Source organism: Athene cunicularia, assembly GCF_003259725.1.
Source record: "Athene cunicularia isolate RWA chromosome 4 unlocalized genomic scaffold, athCun1 chr4_part1, whole genome shotgun sequence".
Lineage (NCBI taxonomy): Eukaryota > Metazoa > Chordata > Aves > Strigiformes > Strigidae > Athene > Athene cunicularia.
This window is the reverse complement of record NW_020799098.1, coordinates 34,773,344-34,790,522: the sequence shown is the minus strand read 5'-3', so window position 1 is coordinate 34,790,522 and position 17,179 is coordinate 34,773,344. Positions and strand designations below refer to the sequence as shown.

The following is a 17,179-nucleotide window of genomic DNA, read 5'->3' as shown; positions in this document are numbered from 1 at the left end:
CCTTGATAACGCTAATATTGCAGCATCATTACACTGTGCTGACTGTAGATACTACACTTGCACTCAGTATGTAGTGGGAGACACTTAATCCAGTTGGACTTGAAAGCGTTAGGTTTAAATGTTAAGCTCACATACACAGAAAAGGCTGTTTTGTGTTATCTGTATTAAACCACAGAAGTGAACCTGGAATGATTCAGCATTATATTCCTGCTCAGTCACAAGCACTACACATTCCCCTTTCTGCATCATTTGGGCAGCTATGGGAATAGCACCCAGCTAGTCCTATATATGAAGCTTCAGAAGGCAATTTTCCAAATTCTTTCCATATATAACATGGATTCAGGTCATGTGCGTCAGATAACTCAAAGAGGAAAGCTTTATTAAAGAGAGGTTGCACCTAACAAGCGCACAGCAGAATCACCTTGGAAAAAGTGAAGTCTGCTACATACAAAAGGTGTTTAATGACCTTAACAGTATGCAATAGGCAAGGTTTATGCAAATTTGAAGATAACTGATTAAATCAGGAATGACCTAAAAGTGCACAGCTGTTAAAGATTTGCCTAAAGATATTTTTAGCAATAATGCTACTAGTTAGAAGTGTATCTGTTAACACCTTATACAGCCACCATTCAGCACTATGGAGACAAGTTGTCAAGAAGCACAAGTAACACCTATAGATGGGACTTTTCCCAGTGTAAACTGAGCCTCTTCGAAGCAAGCACCTCAAGTAGTAGCAGTCAGTCCCTGAATGCTGCTTCAAAGCTGCAGTCCTTCAGAGGCAGTGTCCAAGTTCTGAACAATTCAGCAATGAGATGCTAAAAGCTGCCAAGATAACCCAAAAACTTCTGAAAAAAAAACATTAATAAATCAAGTGCAGGAGATACTCTTCTCCCCCTTGCACATATCTGAGGCTGTTCCTTTAAGATACTCTAATAGGAACTAATACTTTTCTGCAATATTCTGCTACTCCTTTAAAACATTATAAATAATTAAGATTTGTTATATCACATTACTGGATGTTGTATCAATGGTCTCAGCAAACAAAAGCAGGTCTAGCACTAAGTTAGAGAGACTACTTACCTCTTTATAGGAGATCCACTCATACGGCTGGTTTGGTTTTCTAACACCTAGACATGGACCATTATCTAAAAAAGATAAAAAAAGTTATCTAAGTTTAATTCCTGACACCACACTAACTACAGTCTCAGTGTTAAGCCTCTAGATTCTTTGCAGACACTTTCAGAAGACAAACCTTTTTTTTGGGGGGCGGGTGGTAGGTGTTGGGGAGCAGGGAGGGAAGCTGGGAAAGGACACAGAGGCAACAAGTTGATTTAGGCTAAGGAACACAGCACTGGACTCTATTCGCACAACTCTGCTTCACAAGAGGTCACAGTTAAATCTGCCTTCAAGAAAGCTCAGATCCAATATGTTTATCATATTGGTAGGTAGACATCCCCCATCCCCAACTATGTTTCAGAAAAGCCCAGACCTTTAGTTCTTAACATACTGTTGAAAAACTTATCTTTAATTTTAGACTTACTTGATACTTGCACACCCCTCTGGAAGATATCATAAGCTGTTCTCACATCATCATAGTAGTAAATCAACAGTTCATCGCTGTTAAGAAGAGAGGACCTTCGAGCATGCTCACCACCCTAAGAAAGCCAATTAGAAAGGTTAGACACACTTGTTATAGATGAACAGGAAATTCCTGAAGGAATTAAACACACCTCATCCATTAAGTTTTGTTATGAGCCTTGGCAAATTCTGCTTCAGAGAACTTCAGTTCTTTTCACCACCAGTGGATATCTCCAAGGTTTCCCAGGACATTATTTAAAGAGTCATATTGCTCCCTGCACCACTAAAAACCTGTTAGGCAAAAATCTTATTCCTCAGCTATCTATGATAGCACAGAACAAATGAGAACAAAATGCCCTTTGACTCTCCTTACTAAACAGAGTTTTTTCTTAGGAATGTTTTACTCTATTATTGCAGTATACAGCATAATTAATTCCATCAAGTTTTCTAAATCAGTCCAGCCTCAGAGCTCTCTAGATACAGTATTAAAGACAAGATTATAAAAAGTAGATTAGGATCTCAATTAGAAGCATAAGCACACTTCAAACTGTGGTTTCAAAACCTGAATTATTTTAAGGGTGGTCAACTACACCCTAAACAAGTGTTCTCAAGTAAAATACTTTGTACCAGATAAAAATTGAGTCCTTTAATCCAATTTAAAGTTCTATTTTACAAAAAAGGATTCCTACTGATCTAGTTAGAGGCAGTCAAGACAATACTACCTGGAGGATTAAAATCACCATTTTTCAGCAGGTAAGCATTTACATAGGCTACAATTAGAAGTCAATACAAAAATTTAAAAGTTCGTATCGTTAACGTATCCTTTTTTAGAGTGATAGATTAAGTAATCTCATTTTATATCAACCAAGTTTTACAGATTGGTTATACAAGTACTGCTGGGCTACGTTTATTAGTCCTGCTACAATGACAGACACCTACAGGAAAGTTCTCAGCAGAAAGAGCCTAGCTGGTTAAACAGAGGGTCTAGGGTAAACATCACGTAAGACTGTCTATCAGTGGCTGTAGTCAACTCCTGGCTCTTTCACAAAGTCAAATCCTGGACTAACTAAAACTGTGCCTAAATTGTGCCATCATCCACAACGTCAAAAACCTATTTATATGCAATCATAGACTCTTTCCAGCTATTGGTTTATCTTCCTCTTTTCAAAGTACCCTGGAAGACCAGACAGCATCTGTTTATATATAAGCTAGATAAACGCAGCTACAGAAGATGTCATATTGCCCATGCCCACAAAAAGGAGTTAGCACATAAAAGGCACATCAGAGAGGAAAAAGTATTTTAACACTAGAACTAGTCTAACTTGTTTTAGTAAAATGCTATGTGTAATGCAGTGCTTGCCACTCCTTTAACAGCAAGCAGAAACGTACTGTGAACATGACCCAAAACAAAGTTAAAGACTGACTTACCTCTAAAAGTCCCTAACATTAGAAATTATTTGCACTCAGAACTATATCTACTCTATAGGAAGTGAATGGATCACTAGTACATGTCACCACCTGGAAAGAAAAGCAAGACTGCTTGCATTATTGCACTAGTTTCACATATCTTGGATAACCAAGGTCAGCTTCTATATTTTCCCAGTTTTACCACCTCTGGAACTAACCTGAGGAAGATCACAGTGTAGTTTGCAATCACAGTCATAGGTAATGTCAACAAGTGCAGTGTATCAATACAGTGTTTGATGTGCCGCAATTCTTAAGCCAGGTGAAATACAGTATCCTAAACCATTCCCTGGCAACAGTGAAGAAATTTTTGGTTTCTCCTCATCTGAGCTACTATTGTTTTGTTTACACACCATATTACTCAGCACCACAAAAGGAGGTTTTGCAGGGCCTGAGGCACTAACCAAATCTGAGGATGAGACGACACCCCACTGCTTAGATACAAGACTGACTGCACTGTCTTGAATCACAGAATGGTTTGGGTTGGACCTTAAAGATCATCTTGTTCCAACCGCCCTGCCATGGTCAGGGACACCTTCCACTAGACCAGGTTGCACAAAGCCCCATCCAATCTGGCCCTGAACGCTTCCAGGGAGGGGGCAGCCACAGCTTCCCTGGGCAAGAGTTAGTGTCTCACCACCCTCACAGTAAAGAATTTCTTTCTTCTGTCTAATCTAAATTCAGTTTAAAACTGTTGATCTCTTCCTATCTCTACACTCCCCGATAAAGAGTCCCTCCTCATCTTTCCTGTAGGCCCCCTGTAAGTACTGGAAGGTCTCTATAAGGTCTCCCCAGAGCCTTTTCCTCTCCAGGCTGAACAACCCCAACTCTCTCAGCCTGTATTTACATGGAAAGTGCTCCAGCCCCCGATCATCTTTGTGGCCTCCTCTGGACCCACTTGAGCGGGTCCATGCCCTTCTTATGTTGGGGGCCCCAGAGCTGGACACAGTACTGTGGGTGGGGTCTCATGAGAATGGAGTAGAGGCGAGAATCAGCTCCCACAACCTACCAGCCACACTTCTCTTGATGCAGCCCAGGATACTGAAAAAACAGAAAATCTTTAACAGACTACTGTTGAAAAGACCCCATCAGCTCTCATTGTTACAGATTGCCATTGATTTGTTATTGATTTAAGTGGATGATTTTTGACTTTATGATGAGAAATAATCAGGATTAAATAATCTAATAGAATTTTATAAGAATATTAGTTTTATAAAACACAGAGAATAATTGCATATTGTTTTAAGTAACTACGGAACACTGTGAAACCATGTAACCCGCTATGCTGCTATGAGCTCATCTGTAAAAATCTCAGACCAAGACTGCATGGGCCACATAGTTCAATAATTATTATTCTTGAAATAATACTTTATTGTTTTGCATGTCAAAAGGTACAAGCTTAGGTAAGATTAATAGAAATTAGAGAAAATGAACTGTAACAACCTGCCTATGTCTGCCAAGTTACAAAGAAACTCGGGAAAAGGTTAATTCCAACAGGGGGAGATCACGACCACAGACCCATGGACTCTTATTATACCCCAGACTCATTTCAGGACTTCTGTGCACGTAACCAGAAAGAGGCGCGGATACTAAAATGATTTACAGGAATTAGCATGTTTATGTATGAGCACTTGATTAATATGTATTATTGTATTCTATATAATCAGCATGTTATACGAATTAGGTGTGTGTCGTTGGTGAGACAATTCCCCTATGCACCCAGTGCTGCTAATAAAGGAGTGTCTGCTTATCTAGATCACATTGGTGTTGATAAGTTCTCTATATCATTTTTGGTAACATAATGAATTTTCAGTAAATGGAAACATAAACAACTTATGGTTCTGCTTACTTCATTCTCTTTCCCAAAGTGAAATTAACTGAATTTTCAACAGCTCTATAGTAACAGGTTTGCTGAAAAACACCCAGCTCCTTGTGTGAAGACTATCAGAGTTCAATGTTATTTTTCAGAGATACAGTGAAATACACATGGATATGCTGAAGATCATTTAGACCTTACCTTATGCTCCCAGCGTGAATTCATCTATTAGGCAGTATTGGTCTACATTTTGTTTGACTGTAGCAAGAACTGCCATTTTAAGAGCCTGTTCAAAGGGTCATTATCCAGAATATTTGCGCGGTATCAGGGAAAGTTCTGTTTGCTGCAAACTTTTCTAGAAATCACTGGTCATAACAACCAAAGATCTGAATCTCAGAACTGGAATGTTTGGCTGATCTCACACAAATGGAATCTCACAGACCTATCCAGTACAAAGCACGCACTCAAAAGGGGTGTCAGTTTTACCAAAGTGTTCTTAAGGAGTCAGGCAATAAAATCTTACTAATGTGAGAACAGCCTCTGGCTACTCATGTAAGACAGCCCTTGCAGCAGCTCAGGGAGTTGCAGGAAACTGACCCATTGCACAGCAAGTACTGTACATCAAGTAAAACCTTGGCATTGGTTCAGAATGGCAGCAGTTGAAGGAGACAGAATTATTCTACAACACAGGCATATACTATTCTATCAGTGCCTATTTGGGTTACATAAGATAGCTGCTTTTGTTCAAGCCATAGGTTTACTTCTTGGCATTGGCTGCTTAGGACTAGCAATATTGTCAAAACACACTGTTGACTCCATCATGCATCAGAGGCAAGAGACTCAATTTCCATCTTCCTAAGAGGGAAAGTATACAAAGTCATGTTTAGGTCACCAATGTGCATATTCTAAGCAGCAAGAAATATAGAGTTTTCAGACCAATCATATAATTTTGAGCATGCTAATCCCTGGGTAAGCATACAACAGCTAAAACTGATCAATTAATAGGGAGACAAGCACATGTCTAATCAAATGATTCTTGAAAGACTGGGCAAACTAGAGTTCTGGTAATGTATCAGGAGAATATAAGTAGGTTTAAATGTTTTCAAGAGTTGAATACCTCTCTCCATATTTGAATGGCTTTTCTTAGGGAAAGAAAAACGTCAGTCACAAATCCAAACTCTTACTGCTAGAAAATCCTGATATTCTTGTGTTTATTTATATCCTGTCCTTCTACATGCTTTAGCAGAACTTGAGCCAAATAGAAGGTTTTGGGTTTTTAAAGCAAGATTTGATATATTTGACAGCCATATACCTGCACTCAAATCAAAAGCCAAAGTTGTTCTGCTGTCAGTCACCAGTAGGAAGAGCAATCCACAAGCAGACATCCAGATGTGCTTACAACTACAGACATGACAGGTGCGCAAGCTTTGCAAAACACAGGACTAATGCCCTATTTCTTCCATCACTGTAGCACTGAAATCCTCAACAATATGCTATACTCATGCATGCACTATGAGTCTCAGCAATGCAGTCTTGCACTAGTCAGACTTTATTTAGAATCACTCTTCATTAATCTTGTCTCCTGTCTTACTGAGAAGGGATTCAAGTGAATTCTGAAAGATTTTTTCACCTGTACCTCTGAAGTTCCCTTGAAAAGAGACCAGGTTTGGAGCTCTGAAGACAATACAGTTTCTTTCACTGAAACGTAACTGTAGTATGCACACTTTAAAGATCATACTTCCCATCTTTTAATATTGGCATCTACTCTAGGAGAGCCGATATGTTCAGTAATTCTTTGTATTGATATTCAACTAAGTGTGCAATCTTTATGCTCAGTGATTGTTAAAATGCATCACTGGGTGCTGGCCTACCAAACCGAAGCTTTCCAGAGACAGAAAGTGATCTGTAACAGTAGTAAATAGGAACTTTCTTCTCCCATATAGTTATGAAAATTTATTATCAGAAAATGTAGAAACCCTACTCCAGTCACTGACTTCATTTAACTTTGTTAGAAGCCAAGGAAGTAAGTCACAAGTAAGAATTAAGCAGAAGCTTATAGTTCAAAATTGTTGTCTTTAATAAACAGGTAGATTAGATATTAAACCAGTAAATAATTGCTTTCTTCATGTCTTTTTGGAGCACGTTGGTTAATCCCTAGATCTTTTAATATTGTATCTCTTAGGCATGAAAAAAAATGTTAAAGACATAATTTGAGAGCAGTGTTTGCTGTTTTTCTTCTGTGGAAGTGATAATCCATCTTAACACATATACAAGAGAATGGAGTAAGCAAAGTGAAATTCTAAGCAAGATGTAGTGAGAAACGGAATCACAAGCACCATATCACATTCTTGTTACTGTTATAAAAGTACCAATTCTAACAGACACTTGAAGCTTACTTCAAAACAGATATTCTCATTTGATTACAGTTTGGTACAGTTTACAACATTAGGGGATGCATCTGAACTGTCAGTAAACAAAACTGCATAGATCTTATTCATTTCAACACATTCTCAGAGTTTGAGCTCTTATCACCAAGACATGCTAACACTCAACTGTTTTTCATTTAAGTTTTACTACTGGTCACTCTCCCTATCAATATGTATTTTCTGAAGAGGCAATGAGAAATAATACTGTTATACCCATCTTACTCTGATCAGACAGCTGATGTTAATTGGTACAATATGGATCAATGATGCATTAAGTAGTTTAATGAAGTCTCATACTCCCAAACAATTATTTCAAATGAAAGCCAGCTGTGTTGAGCAAATACAGAATCCAGCTGTGACAAGCAATTTAGCTTTAAGAGGTAAAGGCAGTGAACTGAGCCTACTGCCAAAAGTCTCAAGCAAATAAGCATTTGTCACTGGTTTTATGGACAGTTAAGAACCACTGTTTTATCATCTTCCAATGCAAAGCCCCCCAGATCTGCTGAAGTCTATACTGACTAGTGAGGCCACCCACAGCTGGAAAGCTTTCACTGCTGGTTTAAAACATGATGCTCTACAAGACTATTCCACCGGCTAAGTGGCTGCAGTCCAGATTGGGAAAGCTCATCGAGAGAAGTAAGATCTAACCTCTGGATCCTTACTCTACACACACTCCTCGTATTTTTGGCAATTATCACATTACCAAAGCATATTTTTGTTTCCCCTTTGTGTACTTTTAATAACAGACCATTACTTGCTATAGTAACATGACGTGTCAGTAAGCTTACTGTATACCATACTGGGGAGAAGGAAATAAATGGTACTAACTAAACTTTTGAATGGAGAAGCCAACTAATGCTTCATTCTTCAATCTCAGTATCATGAAACATTGCAAAGAAAGTGCCTGATTTGAGGCTATAACAGGAGTTTGATTTGCTAAAGTTCATGACACTTTACCTACTGTAAATTTCAAACTGCTCTGCCACATTTGTTTACTCACTTTGTAGTCACATCTACACACATGCTCTACAACAAGAAGTCATGTTAATTGCATCTAATACAGGACAACTAGACCACAAGAGTCTACACACACAGAAGAACATGCTGTAAAGGGAGACTTCAGTTGCAAGTATATATTTTTTAAAAAAATCTGTAGTGGTAGTTTCTGACTTTCAAGAATAATGCAATAAACTGTCAGCCTTACAGTACTACATTCTTTAATTATCTCCTTTAAAGATCACTACCTTTCAAAGCCATCTCCTTCCTTCAAAAGAAGGAAACACTTTGTCTATCCTGAAGAAAGAGGCACTCTTGAAAGAATTAAATAAGCAGTAAGATCTTGACTCTGTAGTGAACAGGGGAATTGATGTAACTGCTGCTCAGGAAAGCCCAGCCATGTAATCAGTTGTCTATGTTCGCTTCTAAACAACAGTTCCAACCAGTCAGACTGTTTCCATATTTGATTTCACTATTAAAAAAACCCACCACCTGACAGCAACTCTGTCTGCCTCTAAAGAGCGTAAGACAAAAGCAAAGTTAGCATATCCAGAGTTTAGCAGGTGGTTGCTTTAATTTCAACTTACTCTATGGCTAGGATCTCTCAGCAGGACTGATATATCTTTCCACAGATCATTTGAGGACAATTAGTACCATCTTCATGCTTGTAACACAATATAAAATCTCATCTGTCAGCTATTATAAACTAAATATCATAACAGAAAAGTATTAGTCTATACACCAGCACACATACTCTGTCCCCAAGACATCACCTAAACACATGTCCAGGAATTGAAAACTACACTGTGCCAATTCTAACACACATAAGTTTCCTGCCAACAGTCAGCGCAGGAGCTCAGTTTCCTCAGCACAGTCTTTTTCTCCCATGCTAGTTATTACCACTATGACCTCAACCCTCAAACTGCTTTTCAAATTCAGAAAGCCAAAAAGCTGGGTTCAAGCCGTATTTCAGAAAAAACAAAACATGCCCTGAAATGTATTCCCCCCTCCCCACCCCCAACTACAAGTTTAGAAACACTCTTATGGTAAATCAGCCCTTGATCTCTCTCAACGCCACCTTTAGGCTTCAAAATTCAATGAACAGCAGCATCCATCAAGCAACACTCACCTCTACTTCCACAGACTGCATTGCTAAATCACATGGTGGTTTTAGTGCTTTCGGTCTTGTTGCATACCAGTAGGTCGTGAGAGCTGCGAAAGCACCGAAGCCCATCAGCGTATTTGTCGGAAGAGTGCGCACATACTGTCTGACATCCCCAAGTTCTGGCATTCGTAGGTGTCTAAACAACTCATGTGCTTGCATTGTAGTTCAGTGTGGCTATCACGATGCTGGAATCTGTTAATATGAAAGAAAGTTACACACAAAGATTTTAAATCCTCTTTCCATTCACTGTTGTGATCGAGGGATGTATGCTTTGCCCTTCTGACTTCCCGCTATCAAAATAATTTGATCTGCCACTAAGCAGGCAATACCTTTAGAGTTCTGTACTGCAATTAAGTAAGCAAGCAATTACCGGTTCATACTCCAGAACAGGTAGGGCTGAGAGGAGGCTATTTCTTCAGGGTTTTAATATTGCTTTTAACAGACACTGCATTTTCACAAAACTTTTGACTTGGTTTTTTGAAGGACAGCATTTCACAAATGCAAAATAGTTATTTTATAAATCTGTTTAAACAGTAGGTAACAAACAGGGAAGTCTGGGTGATGGAGGGGAGGGCTGTAAAATGTTAACTTGCCTTCATTAACGTAACAGAGAACATCCTAATCCTATAGTAGCATAGCAGGAGCAGGATTTTTCATCTCTTAAATCCAGTAAACTCTTCCTCTTTCTACTTTCTCTCCAGTCACACACAGAAAGCTCACTACAGCAAGCTGCCTTCAAAGCTGGTATCCTTCCACAGCTCCTCTACACTAGCAAGCTTCCTATTTCACCCAGCACCATGCCAGCAATTCACCTCTGATCATGAGGCAGACTAAAGCAATATCTAAGGAGGCCCAAGGCAGCAGCACACAGCAATATAATCAAGCACAGGAAGCACACTTGATTTGTCACGTTCACACAGAAGGAAGAGCCGAAAGGGGCTGCTCCCTGCCAGCACTCGCCGTCATGGATATTCATTCCACAGCAAGAACAAGCCATGGAAAAAAGGGATTGCAGTCAGCTCAGCTGGTGCTCTCCTCTACAGCCAAGGTCTCCCGGGACGTTTGTCACATGCCAGACCCACCAGCTCCTGCCCACTAGGTGAGAGGTAAGCGGCAGGCAGCCCGCCTGCCTAGGGCCAATGGCAACCCGCACCCAGTCAGTCACCCCACCGCCCACCAGCTGAAGGGCGCCTGCCCACCCACCCTGCCTGCTGGCTGGCAGCAGCACTCACAGGCGCCTGTCACCAGCTCAGCCTTCTGCCACCCAGGGACGGCTCACAGTGGCCACTGGTGGGGTCAGGTCGGGGGAAGCAAAACTTTCCTGCTTGCTTGAAGGGACGAAATGTACTTGCTCAGATAAATTAAGTCCGGCCATTTCCTATGGACAATGAAATTAAACAAAGGACCTAAAGAATGTCAAAATATGTGTTTAAATAACTAGAACACACTGTGTAACAACAGACCACTGCAGGATGGCAGCACAGGAGATGCTAAAATCCAAACAGGCAGAATTATATGCTTACTAGTTTCAAGACCAACTATACTAGGCTAAAATTTCACATTTCTACAGGAAAATCTCTAGCTTACAGTCTGCCCTTGAAATCTTTACTGCTGCAATCAGTTACTCAACCAGGCAACCAGAAGAGTTGTCCAGTTCACAGAAAGTCTAACCAGTATTTGGACAAGGATGTGCTAGAGAGAAAAAAAGCCATAAAAATAGTTCAAAGGGCCTATAGTTTCACAATGTTAGCAGAAGGACAGGCTGAAGTAAGGTCATGGATGGGGACAGTGTCAGGACGGAATCAAGTTCCATCTCTGGAAAGGTCCCAGATCCATGGAGCACTTCCCAGCCTGCAGGCACTGCCCTCTCCCCACACTATTCCTTTATAGCATAGCCTCAGGGTACAGGGCCACATCACCTAGATATACAGTGCAGGGCCACTACAGAAATGCCTTTTGGTTATTTGTACTGTGATACACAGAAGACTATACTCAAAATATGCAACACATCAAGTGGTAGTAATGGAAGGTAGAGAACTGAAACAAGGAACCTCTTAGTCTATTACTGACTCAATAGTTAGGATTAGCATGCTGTTGCTTTTTACGCATCAAATCATGCTCATTAGCATTGCAGGCATAAGAACTACCTCTTATTTTTTAATATACGTAGATGAACAGTAAGAATAAAAAGTCATTCCAACAAGGAAGTCTTGGCTTACAAGTTCATATGTATTTTGTGTATATCATAGACACCATGTTATGAAACTAGAAAAAAAAAAAAAAAAAGAGGGGCTAGAGTGTAAGAGCTAAGAACAAGCTTAGCTCTTTCCTCCTCAAGCCCCACAGTAAGCACCTCTGACCTTTAAAACAAGATACATGCTTTCCTCTCTGCATTAGTCATTATGTGTATCTGCACACACTATATGATTTAGGAATGCAATTAGAGTTACTCTTTCAAAAGGCTGGGGTGCCATTACATCTAATAAGAACTGAAATAAACATGATAATTTCATTCACGTAGGAGTCCCACTGTAGTCAAGGAGCTGCTATGATTTGAGCCTAGGTGAAAAGAAAGAAGCACACCACTACTTTTCACTTCCTTGAACAATTGTTTGTAGAGCAGCCTGTAACATGAAACCTTTCTTGAGCAGTTATAACACAAGTTATCAGTTACGTGATGATACATTTATTGCTTACGTTTATATTGAAGGATGACTTTATTATACCTTCTGCCTCATTAGCACAAAACCCCATATTATACAGAGTTTTCTGCAAGACTAAGCAATTCCTAGCTTTAACATTACCTGCTAAGTCATACCAACTCTTGTTTTCTGTATTTAAGACAAAGCCAGATGCAACAGGGAGAATAAATTCACGTTAACATATACATCCAAATATGCCCCATCAAGAAAGGGTGCTTCAATGCCTCCCAGTCTTCTTAGATCCATCTCTGTATTTATCATGCTCCAATCACATCAGACATCCAGGGTCTTTACCGTGACCAAAGAGGGCAGTTTAGAGTCTTCAGACTGAGACACAAAAATCTTCCCAATGGAGCCAGGATTTGGCTTTTCCTCAAGGAAGGACCCAGCTAAATCTGCTTACTCAAGATAAGCAAAAGCCATGTTCTCTTGACAAACTCAGGTCCTAGAATTGCTTCTCACCCAGACAGGATCTGGACCGCAAGGAATGGACTCAAACTCTGCCACAGTGCAGGACTTCTTCCTCAATACAACCAGTAGACCTTGGTTGGTTTGTAGGTTTAGAAACACTACTAGACAAATATGGAAGTGGTTTTATTAACTGGGCAAAACTCTTTAGAGAGAACTACCTGTCCTTGCTACCTCAACAGACAGAAACAGTAGTTCCCAAAATCCAGCCCATGAAAGCATCCCTCTGAACTCATGCTATCAATTCAGTTAAGGAGTTCTGTATGCTCAGACAAAGCCAGCTCTCCCTGCTCACACACACACACACATCCCACAGCACCCAAGATTCATTCTTTACAGCAGAGCCAGTATCTCAAGGCAATGACCCAAGTTGGCAGGACTCCTCCGTTCTTTGCTGCTCCTGCTCCTACTCTCAGCATACAATGGGCTATTTACAGCAGGCAGCAGTCTGCCTATTGTCTATCCATAGCAGACATCATTCGAGTGCAACAGAAGAGAACAGGAGAGCAGCCGTCAGCTTCTGTATTGCAAAGAAAACAACCCCAAGAAACAATGGCCTCTCTTCCTCTCTATCCTAATATTAAGACAAACAGCACACTAGAATTGCAGTGGCCTGCCATGAAGGCAGGTCCACCACATGGTGTAAAAGTGAATGTGTTATTTCTACAGCCTCTTGCAGGCATGAGAAACGTACAAGACAAGTTGCCTATCTCTTATTATGAGCAATATGGCACTAAGATGTTTTCACTATGATATGCTGGAACAGGGAATCAGCCACCCATATACCTCTGAGTTATCCTGACAGCTACTTAACACTGCAGTTTGTTGGTTTTTTACTGTTACAGATTACACTGCACAGCTCCCACAGATCTCTGTTTTACTTGTCTTTCTCCACTCATCCCTTGAAAGAGCAAGTGCAGAATCATGTTCTAGCTCCTTTACTGAGTATAAAAGAGGATGCAACAAATAGCTTTGGCTATTAACAAGATAAATCCTTTTGTCTGAATAAAATACATAATCCTAATCTCAGAGTGCATTTGCAATCAGCTTAAATTTGAGTCAGTCCAACCTGTCCCAGATACATGCTCCCACAACCCTCTTCACACTGGCCAGGGACTCATCTGGTTTTGCAGCCTGGTTAGGGAGGTGACCTGGCGAACACCCTTTTCCTGGGTTAGTTCTGGTGCTAGCCTTCAGTTAGATCAACTCTTGTCTGGATGACCAGATAACCATTAGCTCCCAGAAGGAAATAAGACAGCACAGATGGGTAAAGGGATGGAATGTTGTAATACCACACCTTAAGCAAGCAATTCCAAACACTGCATGTAAGTTCTTCCAGGATTTTCTCCCCCTGCCCTGGCAGTCAAGGCAGTAAACTTCACTGAGGTCTTCAACCACCCATGACAGAGCCAAACTGTAACCAGCAAGGAAACCAAAATCACCCTCAAGATACAGCAAAGGAGCATAGGTAATTGAGACCTGAAGGAGGATCCTCACTTTAATCCTTGTATAACATGAATACAACAGCAAGATCTCTCCTATGGTACAGCCTGGCACGTCATGTATGACATGACAGGCTCTCCTTAGCTACAAAGGACTTTCCTGAAGAAATAAAATACTGTTGAACTAATCCATTACTTTGCCCTCTTCTTCCACCCACCCCTCACCAAATTAAAAAAACTAAATATCTCATCTTATCCAGAATCACCTAGATGGCCCAACCAGGCTTCAGAGCTATAAGCTCTCCTTTTAAAACACTGACAGATTCACTTGCCTGCAATAGTAAAGACGGAGGAACTAAAAAGCTGTTAGTGAGAAACCCATGCCATGCAGAGAGAAACCAGCAGATCCTTAATATTTAACCCCCACCTCCAATCCCCTTCAGCATCCCCCTGGTCTGGTCTGGCTCTGAGCAACCACAGGGCATCATGCAGTGGTTCAGGTTGCCTCTTCTGGTTCAGTTTCTCTTTCTACATGTGGGATAAGGCAGGACCAGAGGGAAGCAGCCTACAAGCTGGATTCAGCCTCATCAGTCGCCCATGGTGATTTACTTCATAAGCTGCAACTGAAGTTAAGATGCTTGCTGCAACCTTTAAAGAAAACTACATCCAACACTAATGTGTTGAGGCTCTGCTTGCCATCTGCAAGGAAAGTCACAGCCCTGTCTTCAGATGTTTGGCTGCAATTCTCTTGAAATCAAATGGAACAACAGCTGGATTCTTGCCTCTTATTGGTGTCCAACAAGTAATCTGAGTGCACACCAGTGAGGTCACTGGAGTCTATTCAAGTTCAGGAACTGAACCACATGACAAGAACCTGCTCAATGCCTTTTGTGCAATTACAGTCCTCCAGCAGCACTTGGTAACCCTGTATATTAAGGAAAACCAATACCTCCCACTAAAACCTTTGAGACAGTGATCAATTTAAGTTTCCTCCGATCCACGCCTATACACACACAAGTCACTAAAACAGTCTTATTGGGTTTTCATCTTCAAAGACCACAAAAGATGCTTACAAATATCTATTCTGCAGCCTAAATTACTATCCATTAGAATTGCATCCCTACAACTCTGATTTGCAAGTACATCATGGCACTACCCTGCTAATTTAACCTCAGTCCAAATACAGTTTAGATGAAAGTCATCCTATAGAAGCAAATTGCTATAAACCAGCAGCCTCCTTGTGGCATTAAACAGCTTGAGTAGATCATACCAACTTATACATTCTGTTCCTCCCAGGAAAAAGGTTATTATTCAGAAAACCCAGTATGCTTCAAGCACTCACCTGTGGATCTGCAAGAATAAGTTTCCTACTCATACTTCTATCACCTGAAGTCTAGCAGAAGGCAACCTGGATCAGGCACACTAAGCCACACTGCATCACACTACATAAAACATCCTTCTGAATGTAAACATTAAAAAAAAGGCATTACCCTTAATGCTATGAGACTGGGCAGATCACTAAGCACTTACAAGAAGCAACTGGTTCACTGAGTGACCTCCCAACAGCAGCATCACAAGAAAGATTATGACAAACCAAGCAACCTCTTGACCTCAGGTATTATAGTATCCCTGTATTTCCTCAGTCAGTGATAGTAAGCATTTTCTTCTAGCTTTCCTAGAAAACTAATCCATCCTCACCAGGCTATTAATGTGACCCAGCTCCAGAGGCCAAGTTTCTGAAACAAGGCATCAAACTAAAAAGTTTAAGAGTTCTGGGATTAAGAACAGTAATTCATACAAGAAATCAAAGTCCTTTTCTGCAAAGAGGACATCATGCACTTCTGCTATAAGCCTTAAACAGTTCAACTACAAAAACAAAAACCATTTCTCCTCTAAATCTCTTTAACACCATGCAAGCTGGTTTCAGTTAGTTTTGGACAAACTACCAGTACTACCAAGATTCAAATCCTAACCAAAAAGCAGTAGTTTACTACTCTATTTTACAATCTGTAAATTAGTAACTCCCAACACGAAAGGCAGCAAGAGAGAGCAGAAGCCTTGTGTTATCAAGTGTCCTTGTTTCAGGAGTCAGGCAGGATCTGCAGAAATGCAAGCCCCTCCATCTGCAGCCAGGGTTCAGCCTACTGCCTGTAAAGGTCAATACTGTACAGCAGTGCTTCCTTGAGCCACACGACATTGTAAACTCCCACACAAAACCATTTACCCGTGTACAAACCATCTCCCCTCTTATTTGTGAGGATTTCTACAGACTTACCACTGGTTATATTTAACATATCTGAACTTGTAATTTAGCACAGCAGGGAGGTAGGATGTGACAGGCAGTCTATTCATCAGACTACCAGAAGTCAAATTTATCAAGCAATCTATCTCCTTGGGCCAGAATCTCTCCTTCTCTGTCGCACATTGAAAAAATGTGCCATTAGCCTTTTTGAGTCTATCCATTTCAATCAACTGTATTACCAAGATTTAGAAAAACAAACCACAAAAACCTACCACTATCTTCTACTGCTCACCTCAGTTAAAGTGTTGTTTTCTTGGAGGGGAAGAAAGAGCAAACGTTTGCTCTTCCCCACCGGAGATCAACACACCCAGGACAGAGAAGGTATAACCCATTTCCATCTCCTCCAAAACATCTCATGTATTCATTTCTAGTGGAGGTAGAAGAGTCAGCTACAGAGGCATTACTCAAGAAACAGAAGAGTTAACAAAATAACCATTTCAAAGTTGTCTTTCTTTCCATTTTGAGTTACTGGTTTTGTTTTCCATGTACACCAACCTTTTACTTGCCCTTGAAGCAAAAAGGCTACTTAGGGGTTTGCTTCTCAAGGACTGAAGATCTACTTCCAAACTGCTTTGTAGTTATAAAGCAGCATCTACCAAATTTAGAAGTTGCCTTTGAAATTCATTATAATCATGCAGTCCTCAGAATAAACTAAGGCCATTTGCTCAAGACCTTCAACTGAGTACACTACACACCACAGCTACTTGTAATTAAAAGCTCTAGATTTTCCCCATCAGCCCTTCTCAGACATTTTCATACTCCAATACAAGCAAGTTAGATATCCCTCCACTTCAAGGAATCAGGCAATAACAGTACGGTT

General features: G+C 40.5%; 1 protein-coding gene across 2 annotated transcripts in view; it reads right to left on the bottom strand.

Annotated features, from left to right (window-relative positions):
* ACSL1 (acyl-CoA synthetase long chain family member 1) overlaps window positions 1–16,874 on the bottom strand; it is a 38,326-nt gene extending 21,452 nt beyond the window's left edge. Inside the window, exons 1-4 of one of the 2 annotated variants that reach the window (XM_026846755.1) lie at window positions 16,592–16,874; window positions 9,410–9,637; window positions 1,541–1,655; window positions 1,081–1,145 (exon numbers count right to left, since the gene is read on the bottom strand). In XM_026846755.1, coding sequence (XP_026702556.1) covers window positions 1,081–1,145; window positions 1,541–1,655; window positions 9,410–9,604 — 375 coding nt within the window. In that variant the 5' untranslated portion in view covers window positions 9,605–9,637; window positions 16,592–16,874. Of the gene's footprint in view, window positions 1–1,080; window positions 1,146–1,540; window positions 1,656–9,409; window positions 9,638–15,399; window positions 15,573–16,591 lie in introns of those variants that run through there. The other variant, XM_026846756.1, reaches the window with a different exon arrangement.
* Between the last annotated feature and the right edge of the window lie 305 nt (window positions 16,875–17,179).